Consider the following 13,597-nt stretch of genomic DNA (forward strand, 5'->3'; position numbering starts at 1 on the left):
ATGTCCGGAATCGGGAGAGGACTGTCTTTCCCTATCATTCATCTACGTATATAATATTTATCCTTAGTGTTTTTGCTATTTCTTTGACTAATATCTGTCTTTCTTGGATCGGCAATTTCCCTTCGTCTACTGCGGGGCACAACGGACCCCGGAACCTCAATTGGGCTTGATTCGACTGGCAAGTAGCTATGCCAGCGCATCAGGCACTTCTAAGAAATAAACCGAAATTACACTGTCAATTACCATGGCAAATTCACCTAGAGTAACCCACTAGAGCAATTGCGGCCTTTTTGCCTCTTTGCCTAACCATTCCTGGTGTTTCGTGAATGAGCATGTCACGGATCCCCGGTCCTTGAGTTAAGGGATTGAGTGCGAAAGTGAAATGCTTACCCTGTTATTACTCGGTTTCTTTTCCATGTACTGACATATCAAGGGAAAATATTTCCCCCCTTGTTCTTCGGCTTTTCCCAGCGACTACTGAGACGCCGGTGTCTGATCCTTCTGCAGAGCAACGGGAAACAAAAACATCTGGGCAACTCAGTACCCTGTACCCAGCAATGTAAGTAATTTCTTTCCTAAAATTACTGTACACGGTCTCATTTGCAACTATCTCCCCTGGAACTGTCCGTTTGTACTGTATACGTCCAACGGAAGCCCCACCCGTTTCCATAGAAAGTAAGTATAGGGCAAAGCAAGTCGTCTACCATCATTGACTTTACTTTCAAAACGGATTTTCGTTTTTTTTCCGTCTGCTTCTTTGGTACGGTGAAAACCTGTATTTGTATAGATGTATATGTGGCGTGGCATCTTCCAATGTCTCTCTAATATTTTTTATCTCATTCTCTTCCCTTTCTCTCTCCCCAAGCATTCCCGCCCAACTCCAAGCCCTAGAACCGAAAAAGCCGTTTAGAGCAGGTCTACCCAATATTGGAATAAAAAACGCGCCCGCTGCTGCCGAAGCCGAAACCTCCACCTTGAGAAACAGCAGTTGCCAGCAAATCCGTTATCATTGCAAATACCAACGGCGTTGGGCATCATAATCCGCATATCTTGGAGCTGCACCAGCCAGCTGGCACAGCCTCGTCTCAGCCCTACCCGCTCCCGCTCTCACTCACAGCATCAACCAATCCCTTCAATGCTGTCAGGGTAGCTGCCTCACTTCCGTTGCAAAGTTGACAGGGCTTCTCGTCGGTTCCCGCGCTACTTTCCTTTCTCGGAGATCAAGCTCTAATTCGGACTCAATCGATTGACCTTGTGGTCGACTTCAGAAGAAAATGTACTATATTCTTTACCTGGCAAGTAAGTACTACACTGCACTATACAGGGTGGCCCTGTTTCCCTACCTGTCCTGCTTCTCATCCCGCATTGCATCTGCGTCGAATCTGGCATTGCATGGTGTTCCTTTGTCAATGCACCATTGAATTCAGTCCAAGGGTTCTAGCGGGTCCATGGCTCGCTCCCAACCTGTCTATGTTTTCCCCTTTTGAGTTCAACGGTACCTGTTGCAAGGATATATATCCGCAGCAGGGTCTTGTTGTTGCCCAAGATGACCCGCATATCCCCACAAAGAACTTGAATACGAATAAGACATCCAATAGTCCACAGACAAAGCTCAGTCACCAAAGACACAAGGAACTAACCGCTGGAAACAGGTCTCTGCCGCCGCCGCCACTGGCAAGAACCTTCCTACGAAGCCTACACCGCCCAAACAGGGTTCACCTGCACAGTCCGGGTAAACAATCGCGAATACCAAACCGAAAGCGTCTGCGCTTCGGAGGCACTAGCCCAAGAAAGCGCAGCTATGCGCGCATACCTAATTTGCCGCAATTTCTCCGTCAACGATGGCATGATCCCTGCGGGTCATGCACGGGCGCATGGTGGGGCCGTGCAGGGCATTCCTGTTGCCATTGGGACTGGACGGAAAACGAGAGATGATGACGATACCGAGGGAAGTACTAGCAGTGGAGGTAGTTGGAGTGGAGGGAGTAGTCCTGAGCGGATGATGAGGTTGGACCGGGAGTTGCATTTGGGTATGGGTGGGGGCCCAGGAACGGACTCGAGTTCGGGATCCGGCTCTGAAGGGGGCACGAGACCTGCTTCTTTGGTTGGGATGATTGATTATGCTAGGGAGATGTGAAGTGTGAAATTCTGAGGTTGGTAGATGGAAGATAGGTTGCGAGCAGAGATGAGAGATGAGAGATGAAATGAAGGTACATGGTAGCTGATATATCTCGCAAGAGATCGGTATGGTGGAACTTACGACTTACGACTATGACTTATGATATGACTTTCTGCATGCGCATTCTATGTTTGACGCATGGTTCTTGTCTATGATAGATGGAAAAGCTCAGGCTGCGGCTGTGATGCTATGTTTATGACTGTTCTGTGTTGTCTCTTTGGCCTCGATACTGTGTCCAAACAAATGATGATAGATAATGGTCTGACATGGGAGGCCCTGGGCCTTTGGGATTGACATATTTGCATTGTGGAGGTCAGCGATTTCTTTTCCTTGATCGTGTGGCTGTTTCTTTTAGTTTATATCGCAATTCATCAGAGAATGTCTGTTATTCTGGATAGGTAGCGTCCAACTTTTAGGTTGGCTCAGTGGAATATAATTTTGGATCAAATTGAAATTAAGACAGTCGAGACTATGCCTCATCCTTGCCAATATCAGACAAGGATCGTCGGGTCCGACCGCTTTGTATATTTTTAAACGAGGGCAACATCATAGACACATTGATCTTAGGTCACAATCTAATTGGCAGGTGACCTAAACACCCAATTGTTCAAAAACTTCCTCGGAAGTCCAAAATGCGCATCTGCGGGCCAAGTCCTCCCACGAGCTCGAGGAATGCCGGATAGTCCTCATTCCGCTATCAGGTCCACCAATGACCTGTACATCGTATACTCCGATTGAAGATTTCGGTGCGCTAGACCAACCCGAGATTGATCCATTGGCTTTGGAGGGATTTCCATACGTGGCGAAAGAGGCCCAGCTGCCACTCATCTCGCTTGCAAGCTCGATATCGGATTCCGAGGACAGGTCCGCGTAAACTGTAGTCACCTGATTGAAGACGTAGGGGATATCACTAAAATGACACACTCCATAGAACAGCTCACCGTATTCCTCTAGGAACGGCGTGAAGACAGTCTGGTTCAAGGCGTAGAGGTAGGTCGCGGTGGAGTCAGTGGACCACTTGCTGTTCATCTTCGCAGTGTAGAGAACCGGGCATGTGAACTGCGAGTCGCGAACGATCTGACTAGCTTGAAAGAACTCCGCAGAGATACCCTCTGAGGTGTAGGCAGAGAATTGGGAAATGGGGTAAAGTGCCATCGCTTTGTCGAGATTCTTCTCAGAGAGGTTCGGGTTCTGGGCCGCGATAAACTCGGCGACCTCCTCGACGGTTGTGGCAGAGGTGTCCGAGAAAAGAGAACCATCATTCTCATCCCAGCCAACGATTACATCGATGTTTCGGGTGAAACGACCAGAAGAAAGAAGCTTGGAGGGACTATCGGGGATGAAGGATGACGGTGATGTGGGAATGAAGACGTCCAATCCGCCAGATGTTTGGATGCTGAACTCGTATTCAATCATAGCCGGTAGAAGAGTGTCGAGAGGAAGCGCCCGGAGGCAAGCGAGCTCTTCGGCACTCGTAGAGGCAGTGCAGTTAATAGCCTCAATAAATGCAGCAGTATGATCCATGGAGGTGTTGCTGGCAGTGCCGGCGTCAGCAACAGCACAACCGGACTGCATGATGGCGCGCTTAAAGGGAGCTTTCTTCTCGCCACCATAAGCGGTGATCTGCAGACCAACTCCAGTGGCGCCATCGCTCTCTCCAAAGATGGTCACATTTTCAGGATCACCACCAAAAGCTGTAATATGCTCCTGCACCCACTCGAGCGCAAGACGTTGGTCGAGCAGACCCGCGTTCAGGGAATCCTCAGCACTCAATGCTTGGGATGCGGCAAAACCAAGAAGTCCAAGTCTGTAGTTCATCGCAACATATATCACAGGTGTGCCTGCCTCAGCTGCGCCGAGAACCAATACGGTCGGCTCATAGGCTGTATCATATATCTGACCGACCGTGTCTCCACCGCCGTAGATCCAGACCATCACAGGCAATCTATCGGCACTTGTTGCATTTGCTGGTCTGTCAATTCGCAGGGTAAGACAGTCCTCGGAGACGTTTGTGACATTGTCGAAGATCGGGAAAGTCGGAATTGGGTCTTCTTGCTGAGGGCAGGCTGCACCGGACTGGGTAGCATTAACCACGGTGCCAGCGGGATAGCTGTATAACTTTGGAGGAGCAAAGCGATTGTTGCCACTAGTATCTTGACCGAATCGAATATTCTTGAACGAGTCGACGCTATTCGCCGATGTGCCCTCAAATATCACTTGTCCAGAGCGGACTTTAGGGTTTGCATCGCCACATGCTGCAAGAACAGAGAGGACGAGAAGTCCAAGATCAGCACGGACCATTTTCAGGATTCTTTAATTGTAGCCCTTGGCATTTAACCTTCTGACACCGTAAGCTGACTGTGGGGTGCTCACATCTGACACTGTAAGGTGCTTACTATGTGGGAAAGTAGACTATTTATGTATTTGCCAGGATAGAGGAGCTCTCATGCTTCCTGTCCCCAAAGAATACTGAGCATTGACTCGGCCAAGACGGGCACGCCAGCCGCAATGAACCTGAAGGATCGGATTGGCGCCAGATTTTCCAAGAGAAGACATGTGAATGGATAAGCCCCGCTCGAGACTTTATTGGAATAGCATCGAGCTTCCCATATTTGGAATTTAGTTCCGAGGACCGTTGGGTTGTTGGTTTGATATTCTTAAGGTTAAGGACGGTGAAATCCGTACGGAATACGCAATGAACGAGACCATACTTCAATTTCAAGCAACCCTAACACGTACAAATGGCTCCCTACCCTTGCTTCTGTTATTTGGTGAGCTAATGCCTCCAAGGCTGGCGTTATTACTTGCTCTAGAATGAGATTGCAAGGCTTGTCATTAATTGCTTGCGAGGCACTTAGCTGCATCGTGGCGTATGTGAGTAAGACAGACTAAAGAACGCGTCATGTAAACCTGTTGTACTTCTTTGTACCTTTTTTGTACCTGCGCATGTATGTTCCCAGAGACTCCCTATAATGATAACACGGGAGCCATAGGCTGTAATTGTCGACTCACAAGACCAGATGATGCCTTCAATATTTACAAGTATGGGAAAAGTTTGAATTTTTCCAGGATTGCAGGGTACAGCACATCAACATAGAGAATATTCTCCTGTACCCTCGTGCCAAAATCCGCCCCCACGGGCCACAGGGGCGCCCCGGGGGCCGTCGGGTCCAGATTGTTCATTAAGATGCAACTCTAAGCGAGCACAGCCTTGTATATGCCTTAGTAATATCGATCACTGTCGTTAATATTAATTTAAAGTGGAAATGCCCTATGATGCCGAGGGCCTTGGAAATAGCACCCAAGAGTACGGAGTAGATGAGCCCTCCAAGTACCAAATCAACAATTCAGTGTCTGAATTTGAACTGCGTCTTGGTTGGTGCACCAATACCCCGGGGCTGACATTGCAAACGGATTAATAAGGGAAATAATTAATTAATTTAACACTAACACTAGAGCTGGCTGATTACTTGCCTTACATTAATTGCCTTAAGGTTCAGGCTCACTAACATGCTCAGATAATCTTGTCTAACCAGCCACACACAGCCACAATAATGCGAAACACATATAGCGCCACGTTGACGTCATAGACCGTCCAAGACAAGGAAATGTGCAGAGCTATGGATGATGTACCTGGATCATCGTAGCTCCAGCAATGCCAGTACTCTAGGCGCTATTTATGCTTTCTCCAGATTTATACTCCACTATTAACGTGATACGTCTCCTGCGTCATGAGTCGACCGCTACGTTTGCCCTCCACCCACTGTCCTTGAGCTATGCACCACACCCTCGTCCCGCTCAACTCTGAACGAAAAGAACCCCAAAGCACATCCTACAATCAGCATATACAGCCATGCGCCCACTAACAAAGGGCTGTGTGCCATTATTGTCACCATTAACAAAACGTGGTTGGTCACGTGGGATACGAACATGTTCATCTGGACGTTGGGCATCGACTGTTGCTCGGCATACTGGCCAGGTGAGACCAAGTACGCTCCTAGGAGCTACTTGCAGCTTGAAGCTAGGAACCACCGGTCTCAATCCCCGAGGAATGCTGTTCGGAGGGACGCAGATTCGAACTCTAAAAAAGGCAAATTATGTCGAGAAGATGGGCGACAATGAGAAGGTTGAGGAGCTACTGGAGTCCCTAGAGGTCAGAGATGACAATAAGGACACCCAGCCTCACCTTAGCTTGGATGAGAAGAACGCCAAGCGGGCGGAGGAAATGTCAAAGGGTAAACACACTGATCCAGAAGATTAATTCATGAGCCCGACTAATCTATTGCAGGAAAAATGTTGACTACACCATCACGGTTGTTCAAATTAATAATTCCCCTAACGACTATCGATACAACAGGCAACAATGACAAAGGTAGGAAGCCTCCAACCCGTCCTTAGCACTGAAATCTCATCTAATGATAATCCAGGAATTGAACCAATTGCAATCCTTGTCCACCCCCAACAACCCCTCTCCTACCTAGAGCAACTCATACAATCCGAACTCCCTGCCATCGAAGGCGAAAAGCAAAAGCTTCGCCCTCCCACAATCTCCTTTATAGCCCTCCAACACGAAGACAATGCCATCAAGCCCAAAAAACGTGTCGAGGATCTTGAAAGGACTGTCGACACAGAACAGCAAGAGGGCGGCCCTATGCGCCGCCGTCGATCCCACGAAGAAGACGCTGAGATCTACAGCTACCCCAGGAAAACAGACACTAGTCTGGATTCACTGAAGGGCAAGCCTGAGCGTTTCGTACGATGGTCCCAAGCCACCGAAGTGGGCGACTTCATCCGCGACGCCGCACGCACACGCGAGTTCATCGTGTCGATAGAAGGTGCCCCAAGCGGATTGGGAGAGATTCGTGTCACTGTCCCGTCATTTGACGAACGTACATATTTCCTACGGATGCGGATGCGGAAGCTTTCCCGCCGTATCCAAGCGATCGCAGAGATTAAGCACAAATGCGATGAGTTAGCGCAACGTGGTGCGCAGCGAGTCGCGATTGGAGGATTTGGTATCCTCTCCGTGTGGTGGTATAGTGTGTACAAATTGACGTTTGAAACTGATCTGGGATGGGATACTATGGAGCCGGTTACGTATCTGGTTAGTTTGTCTACGTTGATGGGTGGTTATCTGTGGTTTTTGTACCACAACCGGGAGATATCGTACAAGTCTGCTTTGGACTTTACGGTCAATGCACGACAGAAGAAGCTGTATCAGCAGCATAATCTCGATCTGCAACTCTGGGAGACGCTCATCGATGAGGGAAAAGCGCTGAGAAGGGAGATCAAGGGAATTGCAGCGGAGTACGATGCTGAGTGGAACGAGCGGGTTGATGAGCAGGACGAGATGGTTACTGAGGCATTGAGGTCGAAACCGAAGGATGAAGAGAACAAGGACAGTAAAGAGAAGGATAACAAAGAGAAAGATAGTGATTGATTCAATTTTTAGATTTAGAAAATCCATAGCGTGTTCTTCGTTACTTTGTTGATGCTCAATACCATTTCAATACTTTGGACCATATGCAAACAAAGGACACCCTTGAGAAATTAATGCATACAAACGCTCAGATAAGGACCGATACTAAGAAACGACTGGATCTAAAGCGTCCCATTCCGCACAGGGTCATAGTAGCCTTTCTTCGGAGTCTCTTCAACCTGCCTGGACCTCCCTTAAAACAAAAGCGACATTAGTACCAGATCGGAAAGCTGAACCCAAGTCTTCTTACCAGCATCAGCAACTGCCCCATTGTTCTCCCCCTTCCTCCGGTTCCGATTATTTCTCACATCCCGCGATCGAAAGACACTGTACAACAACCACCCTGCGACCCAGTTGGGCCCATACTCGCTATTGGTAGCACCGCGGTCAAACAGAGGTCGAGTGAGAGGGCCAGCATTGCGCCAGATCTCCATGATGGCCCAGCGCTGGTGGTCTGGTAGAATGTGGTGCCAGAAGAAGGGAGGGCGGGTGTTTGGGTCGGTACGGACGCTGTCAAGGAGGTGGGAGGTGTCTTGGTTCATGTGGTTGTAGACCATGATTGCTTCGTCCTGGAAGATCAGATGGTATGGTTAGAATAAATGTCTTGAGTTGGATTTTGGGGTTACTTTGTCTGTGGGATGGGAGTATGTGTACAGCAAGGGGAAGTGTGAAAGTTATTCGAAGGGCAATATATATGGAGGTTTCTTACTCGCATGGCACGGTAGTACTGCTCATGCTGTGGGTCCTGGGGGTTTAAGCCCAAAGCGTGAATAAACTCCTCTTTCGAGACTCGGGGACCGACGGGGGGCATTGTAGGTAGTTGATCGATGCTTTTGAAGGGCAGGTTGCAATGTGGGTTGAAGGCAAGCGTAGAAGCTTGCAACTTATGTTTTAGAGTTGGACGAGATGAGTTGAGAGGGCGAATGACTTGAGATAAAATGGTGAAGAGCCGAAAATGGAATTGTTGGATAGATTGAAGCATCGAAAAAGCCTTCCCAAAGCAAGGCTTTATATCATTTATCACAATCAGGACTCAACATGTGCCGATTCAACGGCCAACGGTTCCCGAGACGCAATCTGCACGGCCGCTCCCGAGAGATCAATGCAATCAGATCTCTGACAGCGGGACGAGGCAGACCAACGAACGAGGGTGAACAATCAAGCAAGCGGGCAATGTGCAATCGGTTAAGTGGGTAAGAAAGGCCCCAGCAGACAAGGAGGTCAGTCGAGTCGCAGGAGTTAAGACAATGATACAGGGTCTATGTCAATGTCTGTTTGCAAGGCCCGAGACATTAGATAATGTTGGGAACCTGGGCGGATGAAGAACGAAAGCGAAATTGCGGAAGAAAAAGAAGAAAAAATGTGCATGATCATACAAAATCATCGTCCAGACGAATAGCTTACCACGGATACGGAAGGGAGCTAAGCTCAGCCTGACTCCTACCGTTTTCAGGAATAGGAACTATCCAGTCTACAAGATGCATCTGCAAGATTCGTAGCTTCTCCTTGGCTCTTTTGGGGTTTCACAATCCACCTGCTCGACAGTCTCACACTTATTGATGTCCAACCCCGGACCACATCAAACCAAAGCTCTGGTTGGATGGTTTTATAAGGTGTCAATGGGATGGTGAGGTAGGGTGGAGGGATGAAGAAGACCAGCTAAGCTACGTGAGTATTTTAAATGATTATGGATAGGTAGTATGTCAGCATAGGGTCAGATTAGTTTTCATATCTTCACCCGGATAAGGTACGGGACGTTCCGCTTGCCGGGGAAGAGACAATCCATGGAATTGAGTCAAGTTCAGTGCCAGCATCGAGAACTGAGCGCAGCAGAGATCAGCTGCAGGAAGGTTTTCGAGGGAGACTATCCGAGCTCGAGTCTGCTATCCGAGACAGAGAGCAAGAAGTTAGGACTTGCATGCATGAGATGAAGAGTTTCGAGGTAAGCTTGTAAAGATTCGGAAGCAATCAATCCGGACAATTTGGAGAAGTAAAGATGATACATTACATATGATAAAGTAGACCTATTGAATAAGATCATAAATTCGGGAACCCACAAAAAAAACATACGCAACAAACTTCCCATCACACTACTGACGCGCGCTAGTCGCCATATGGAGACCAAAATCAGAATCAACCCGGCTTACGCCAAGGAATACCTAAAACAAACTTCAGTAATACTCCTAGTGGCTAGATATTCCCGCCTGCCCACAAGAAAGCATATGTATCTGCCCGCAGCCGCAGAAAAGAAGACTCGTCAACCATGCAGTGCGACGCAGCAAGCCGCCTCCCAGGCAACGCGCCCCCTAATTGCAATCTCACCGATAGAAAATGGCCAACCTGCTTTCGTTTATAAGGAAGTAAATCTGTTGATGCGTTTCCATCAATGCGTGCATGCATCAATTCGCGGATAGAATGATAGTATTGCATTGCAGAGGGCACGAACTAAACTCGATGTCTGTTATTTGCATTATTTGTGCAAGTATTTCTCTAAGAAAAAGAAGCAACGCACTGGTAAGCAATTATAAAGTGTAACAGTGAAAAAAGAGAAAAGAACATGAGAAGATTGAGCCGCGCACTAAGCCAAACGAATCTCCGTCCTCAAGCCCTGTAAGGGAAACGCATGAGACGAGTAAATATCAAACCAAACAACGTGGTCAATCATTCACATCTATCAATACTAATATCAGCCCCGTCAAGTGTGTATCACAGACACACCTTAAGCTTTAGCACTTCGGACACGAGGAGTGTTCTCCTACATATCCGACGACTGATCACACTCTCGAGCAGATGGCTTTGCATCATAGTCAGGAAGATCACCAACACTGGAAAGAGGTACGGAAGTGTTGACGAGATAAGACAGACAGTAACTCCGTCTTCCTCACCGTGTCGGAGCCTTTTTGAATTTCTTAGTCTTTTTCTTCGATTGCTTCAGTCACCCTTGCAAGGCGGATGTTACCCGGGTACCCACGAGGCAAATGTTAACCAATTTTCGCGCGTCATGATATAGTATCTACAGGTAGAGATGTGTCATAGATAGTAAAACCAGCCTCCTCGCCGTCATGGACGTTCTGAGTCTGCATTTCCCCGCTGTCTGTGTGCTGCATCGCATCGCATCGCATTGCAGATTTCTCAACCGAGATAGGTTTCATTGAGTCTAGCTTCATCTAATAATCGATGGAATTTTATGTACGATAATTATACACCAAATTCTCCCTTCCATCCCGACTTCATAGTACAATCTTACAGCCTGTGAGAATAAAATTCCCCGTCAACTTGGGGGACCAGGGTACACCAAACACACCTGTGGATTTAAGATTGAACCGAATGAAGAAGGAGACAGCACCAACAGCCATCCCGGACCCGTCATCGAGCGGATGTAAGCATCACGCCCATGCAGGTTCCCGACTGCCAATTTTGCAATGTCGGCGGGCCAGCGATGGCAAGAGACGGGGACTGGGTTTGCGATGCAGCTTGCCTGTGAAGACATCGACGCCCTAGCTCATGGTTTGTTGAGACGTCAAATTTGGATGCTATCATAGTTTGCAGTTCTAATAGTTGGGAGTAGAAGGTGCTGTGGAGAGCGTTTGTTACGGCTCAAGATGAGCAATTCATTGGTATCGGACTTGGGTGGGGGTTGGGTGAGTAGAAGGAATGAGAAGATTGGAGAAATTTGTGCGAATTATTAGGCCTATTACTTTGACGAATTTTATTTGTTGTGTTGACGGATCACTTGAGCTGAAGTATAAGCAAAGCGGAGCAATAATAAGGCTAGACCACTTGGCGGTCATCAATTGGTTTACACAGCCACCACGCACATGAAACACCAACCCACCTCATGGCGATTTATTGATATAATCTTCATGATCGACCATCGCGATCGACAAACAAGTGGGAGAGACGATCAATCGGTATGCGCCACATTCCCCAGATTTCATTCGATTGGGCCGTTGATTCAAGCTTATCGACCGACCCCAGTCCCACGCATGTGGCTGAAGGAAGGTTTCGGAGGCACCAATCGACAGAGTCAAGACTGGAGATTTGTGGACCAAGGCGTTTCGGTCGGTCGAATCTCGCGCTAAGGTGGGTTCTACAATACGTGCGTTTAGAGGTTACAGAGCCACAAGCCACAGCAGATGTAATACAGATTCGGATGTAAGCAGAAGTAATTTTCCTCTGGGGTAATCTCATCCAAATCGTTGTCTTAGAAGATATGCAAGCAACATAGCCAGGTAGAAGCACTCGGATTCCCGTATCTCGATAACTCTTCAATTCCCTCAGCTGTGGGGAAATGCACTGTCGCAATCTCGCCTGCACTTGCGGGCAGCGTCCACACAAGTGCTTCCAGATCCCTGGAGCTAAATGCGCGGGGGGTGGGTTGTATGTACGTCAAGAAGCCAGAAACCAGACATGAATAATAAGGGCCGTTGCAATGCTCCATCCGTCGCTAAAAAATAGAAAAAAGATAAGAAATGGAAGCAAACCGTAAAACCTTGACCCTAGGCTTTCTTGGGCTCTTTGTCCTTGGACTCCTCCTTCTTCTCCTCCTTCTTCGCTTCTTCCTTGTCGTCCTTCTTTTCTTCCTTCACCTCCTCTTTCTCCTCCTCCTTCTCTTCTTCCTCGGGCTTGAGGTCCTCGCCGTAGTATCGGCGCAGGAATCGCTCGACTTTAGCGTAAGCGACCTTCACCTCCTTCACGGTGGTATCGATTTTTTTGAGCGAAATCTTATCGTCGGGCTGTGTTGTAGACCCGGTCTCGTCCTTGCGGGCGCCGAAGTGCTGAATCTTTTCACAGCCGTCCTTAACGTGAGTGAGACCCAGAGTGGCCGAGGAGCCCTTCAAAAAGTGACCAAGAGATGAAAGATCATCCAAGTCCTCATCCGCACTGTTGGGAGACGTTAGTCCCTCTTCATGAATATGAAGCATGTTTAATATCACTTACACAGCCTTCTCCATCTTTTCAAATGTAGTCTTGGCCTGATCGAAGAATCCGTAGACAATGCCCTTGCTGAATTCACGTTCGTCATCGTCATCCATTTCCAGAATTTGCTCAAAGGTGCCTTCGTCGATGATATCAGCAACATCAGACAGCTGAGGGGGACCCTCCTTCTTCTGATCACATGTCAGTCTCGCATTCTTGGCTTGGAGTCTGAACCTAGACATACCGGCTCCTGAGCCTTCGTGTTCTCGGCAGGTGCCATGGCTAATATGTGAAGCGATGTGTAATGAATAGGATCAACCTAAGTCCACTGCACGGATGACGATGAGACTGAACAGTTGCCTGATCTAATAGTCAATCCCGATTAAGGACTTGACAGATCTGCAGATTAAAGTCAGCTTAAATTTTCGCCAGTTAAGCATCAAATGTGTCTGTAGGTGAATATGATGATGAAAGCGATGAAGTCAAAAAACGTAAAAACAGCCCAAATACAGTCTCATTCCCGATAAAAAAAAGAGCGAGCCCACAGGGGGTATCGCCTTACAAACCAGGGAAGAAATTACAGATTGAGGCGAAAGACCAAAAGGTCAGGGTGATGGGAGAAGGAAAGGTACAGGTGAGCGTTGGATCTAGGCGTATGCACGCGTGGGCAGGGATCAAGAGCCACAGGTCACAGGAACCAGGCTATCACGCTGTGGCGGGGTGGAACTCCGGGTGAAAGAAACCCAACGAAACGGGGTTCACCGCGGAAGAGGGGTAAGAACAATGGCAAGCTTACTTAGCGATGCCGCAGGGCGAAGCCAAAGGGACAAGAGGTTAATGGAAGGGAGAGTGAGAAAGATCGAGGGGGGGGAGGAATAGTGACGGGCCCATTCACCATATACTGGGAGCACGGCGGGGCGTGAAATGAACGAGCTGCACGAAAGCCCCAGGGTCCCACACTGGAAACAACGCAACAGGGGCACAAAATTGATAACCAAATTCGCCAGAATTGATAAACA

At 48.2% G+C, this 13,597-nt stretch overlaps 5 protein-coding genes across 5 annotated transcripts; 2 read left to right on the plus strand and 3 right to left on the minus strand.

The window, feature by feature from the left end:
• Positions 1-1,274: 1,274 nt before the first annotated feature.
• On the plus strand, positions 1,275-2,137 carry N7503_008311 (uncharacterized protein; the record flags this gene model as incomplete). Its single annotated transcript, XM_057067858.1, has 2 exons — positions 1,275-1,299; positions 1,653-2,137. 2 exons carry the CDS (start codon positions 1,275-1,277, stop codon positions 2,135-2,137), a joined length of 510 nt encoding a protein of 169 aa, XP_056918713.1.
• A 633-nt stretch (positions 2,138-2,770) lies between these two features.
• Positions 2,771-4,480, minus strand: N7503_008312 (Carboxylesterase; the record flags this gene model as incomplete). Its single annotated transcript, XM_057067859.1, has 1 exon — positions 2,771-4,480. The coding sequence occupies one exon, from the start codon at positions 4,478-4,480 to the stop codon at positions 2,771-2,773; it is 1,710 nt and encodes a 569-aa protein (XP_056918714.1).
• Positions 4,481-6,230: 1,750 nt separating this feature from the next.
• Positions 6,231-7,619, plus strand: N7503_008313 (uncharacterized protein; the record flags this gene model as incomplete). The annotated part of the gene is made up of 3 exons (XM_057067860.1): positions 6,231-6,414; positions 6,468-6,551; positions 6,607-7,619. The coding sequence occupies 3 exons, from the start codon at positions 6,231-6,233 to the stop codon at positions 7,617-7,619; spliced, it is 1,281 nt and encodes a 426-aa protein (XP_056918715.1).
• A 161-nt stretch (positions 7,620-7,780) lies between these two features.
• N7503_008314 (uncharacterized protein) lies at positions 7,781-8,469 on the minus strand (the record flags this gene model as incomplete). The annotated part of the gene is made up of 3 exons (XM_057067861.1): positions 7,781-7,851; positions 7,909-8,227; positions 8,368-8,469. The coding sequence occupies 3 exons, from the start codon at positions 8,467-8,469 to the stop codon at positions 7,781-7,783; spliced, it is 492 nt and encodes a 163-aa protein (XP_056918716.1).
• Positions 8,470-12,157: 3,688 nt separating this feature from the next.
• Positions 12,158-13,526, minus strand: N7503_008315 (Hpt domain-containing protein; the record flags this gene model as incomplete). Its single annotated transcript, XM_057067862.1, has 4 exons — positions 13,375-13,526; positions 12,823-12,977; positions 12,600-12,769; positions 12,158-12,542 (listed from the first exon to the last, which is right to left on the minus strand). The coding sequence occupies exons 2-4, from the start codon at positions 12,856-12,858 to the stop codon at positions 12,158-12,160; spliced, it is 591 nt and encodes a 196-aa protein (XP_056918717.1). The 5' UTR covers positions 12,859-12,977; positions 13,375-13,526.
• Between the last annotated feature and the right edge of the window lie 71 nt (positions 13,527-13,597).

The sequence above is a fragment of the Penicillium pulvis genome (genome assembly GCF_028828015.1).
Source record: "Penicillium pulvis strain IBT 33274 chromosome Unknown contig_7_segment1_segment0, whole genome shotgun sequence".
NCBI classification, from domain to species: domain Eukaryota; kingdom Fungi; phylum Ascomycota; class Eurotiomycetes; order Eurotiales; family Aspergillaceae; genus Penicillium; species Penicillium pulvis.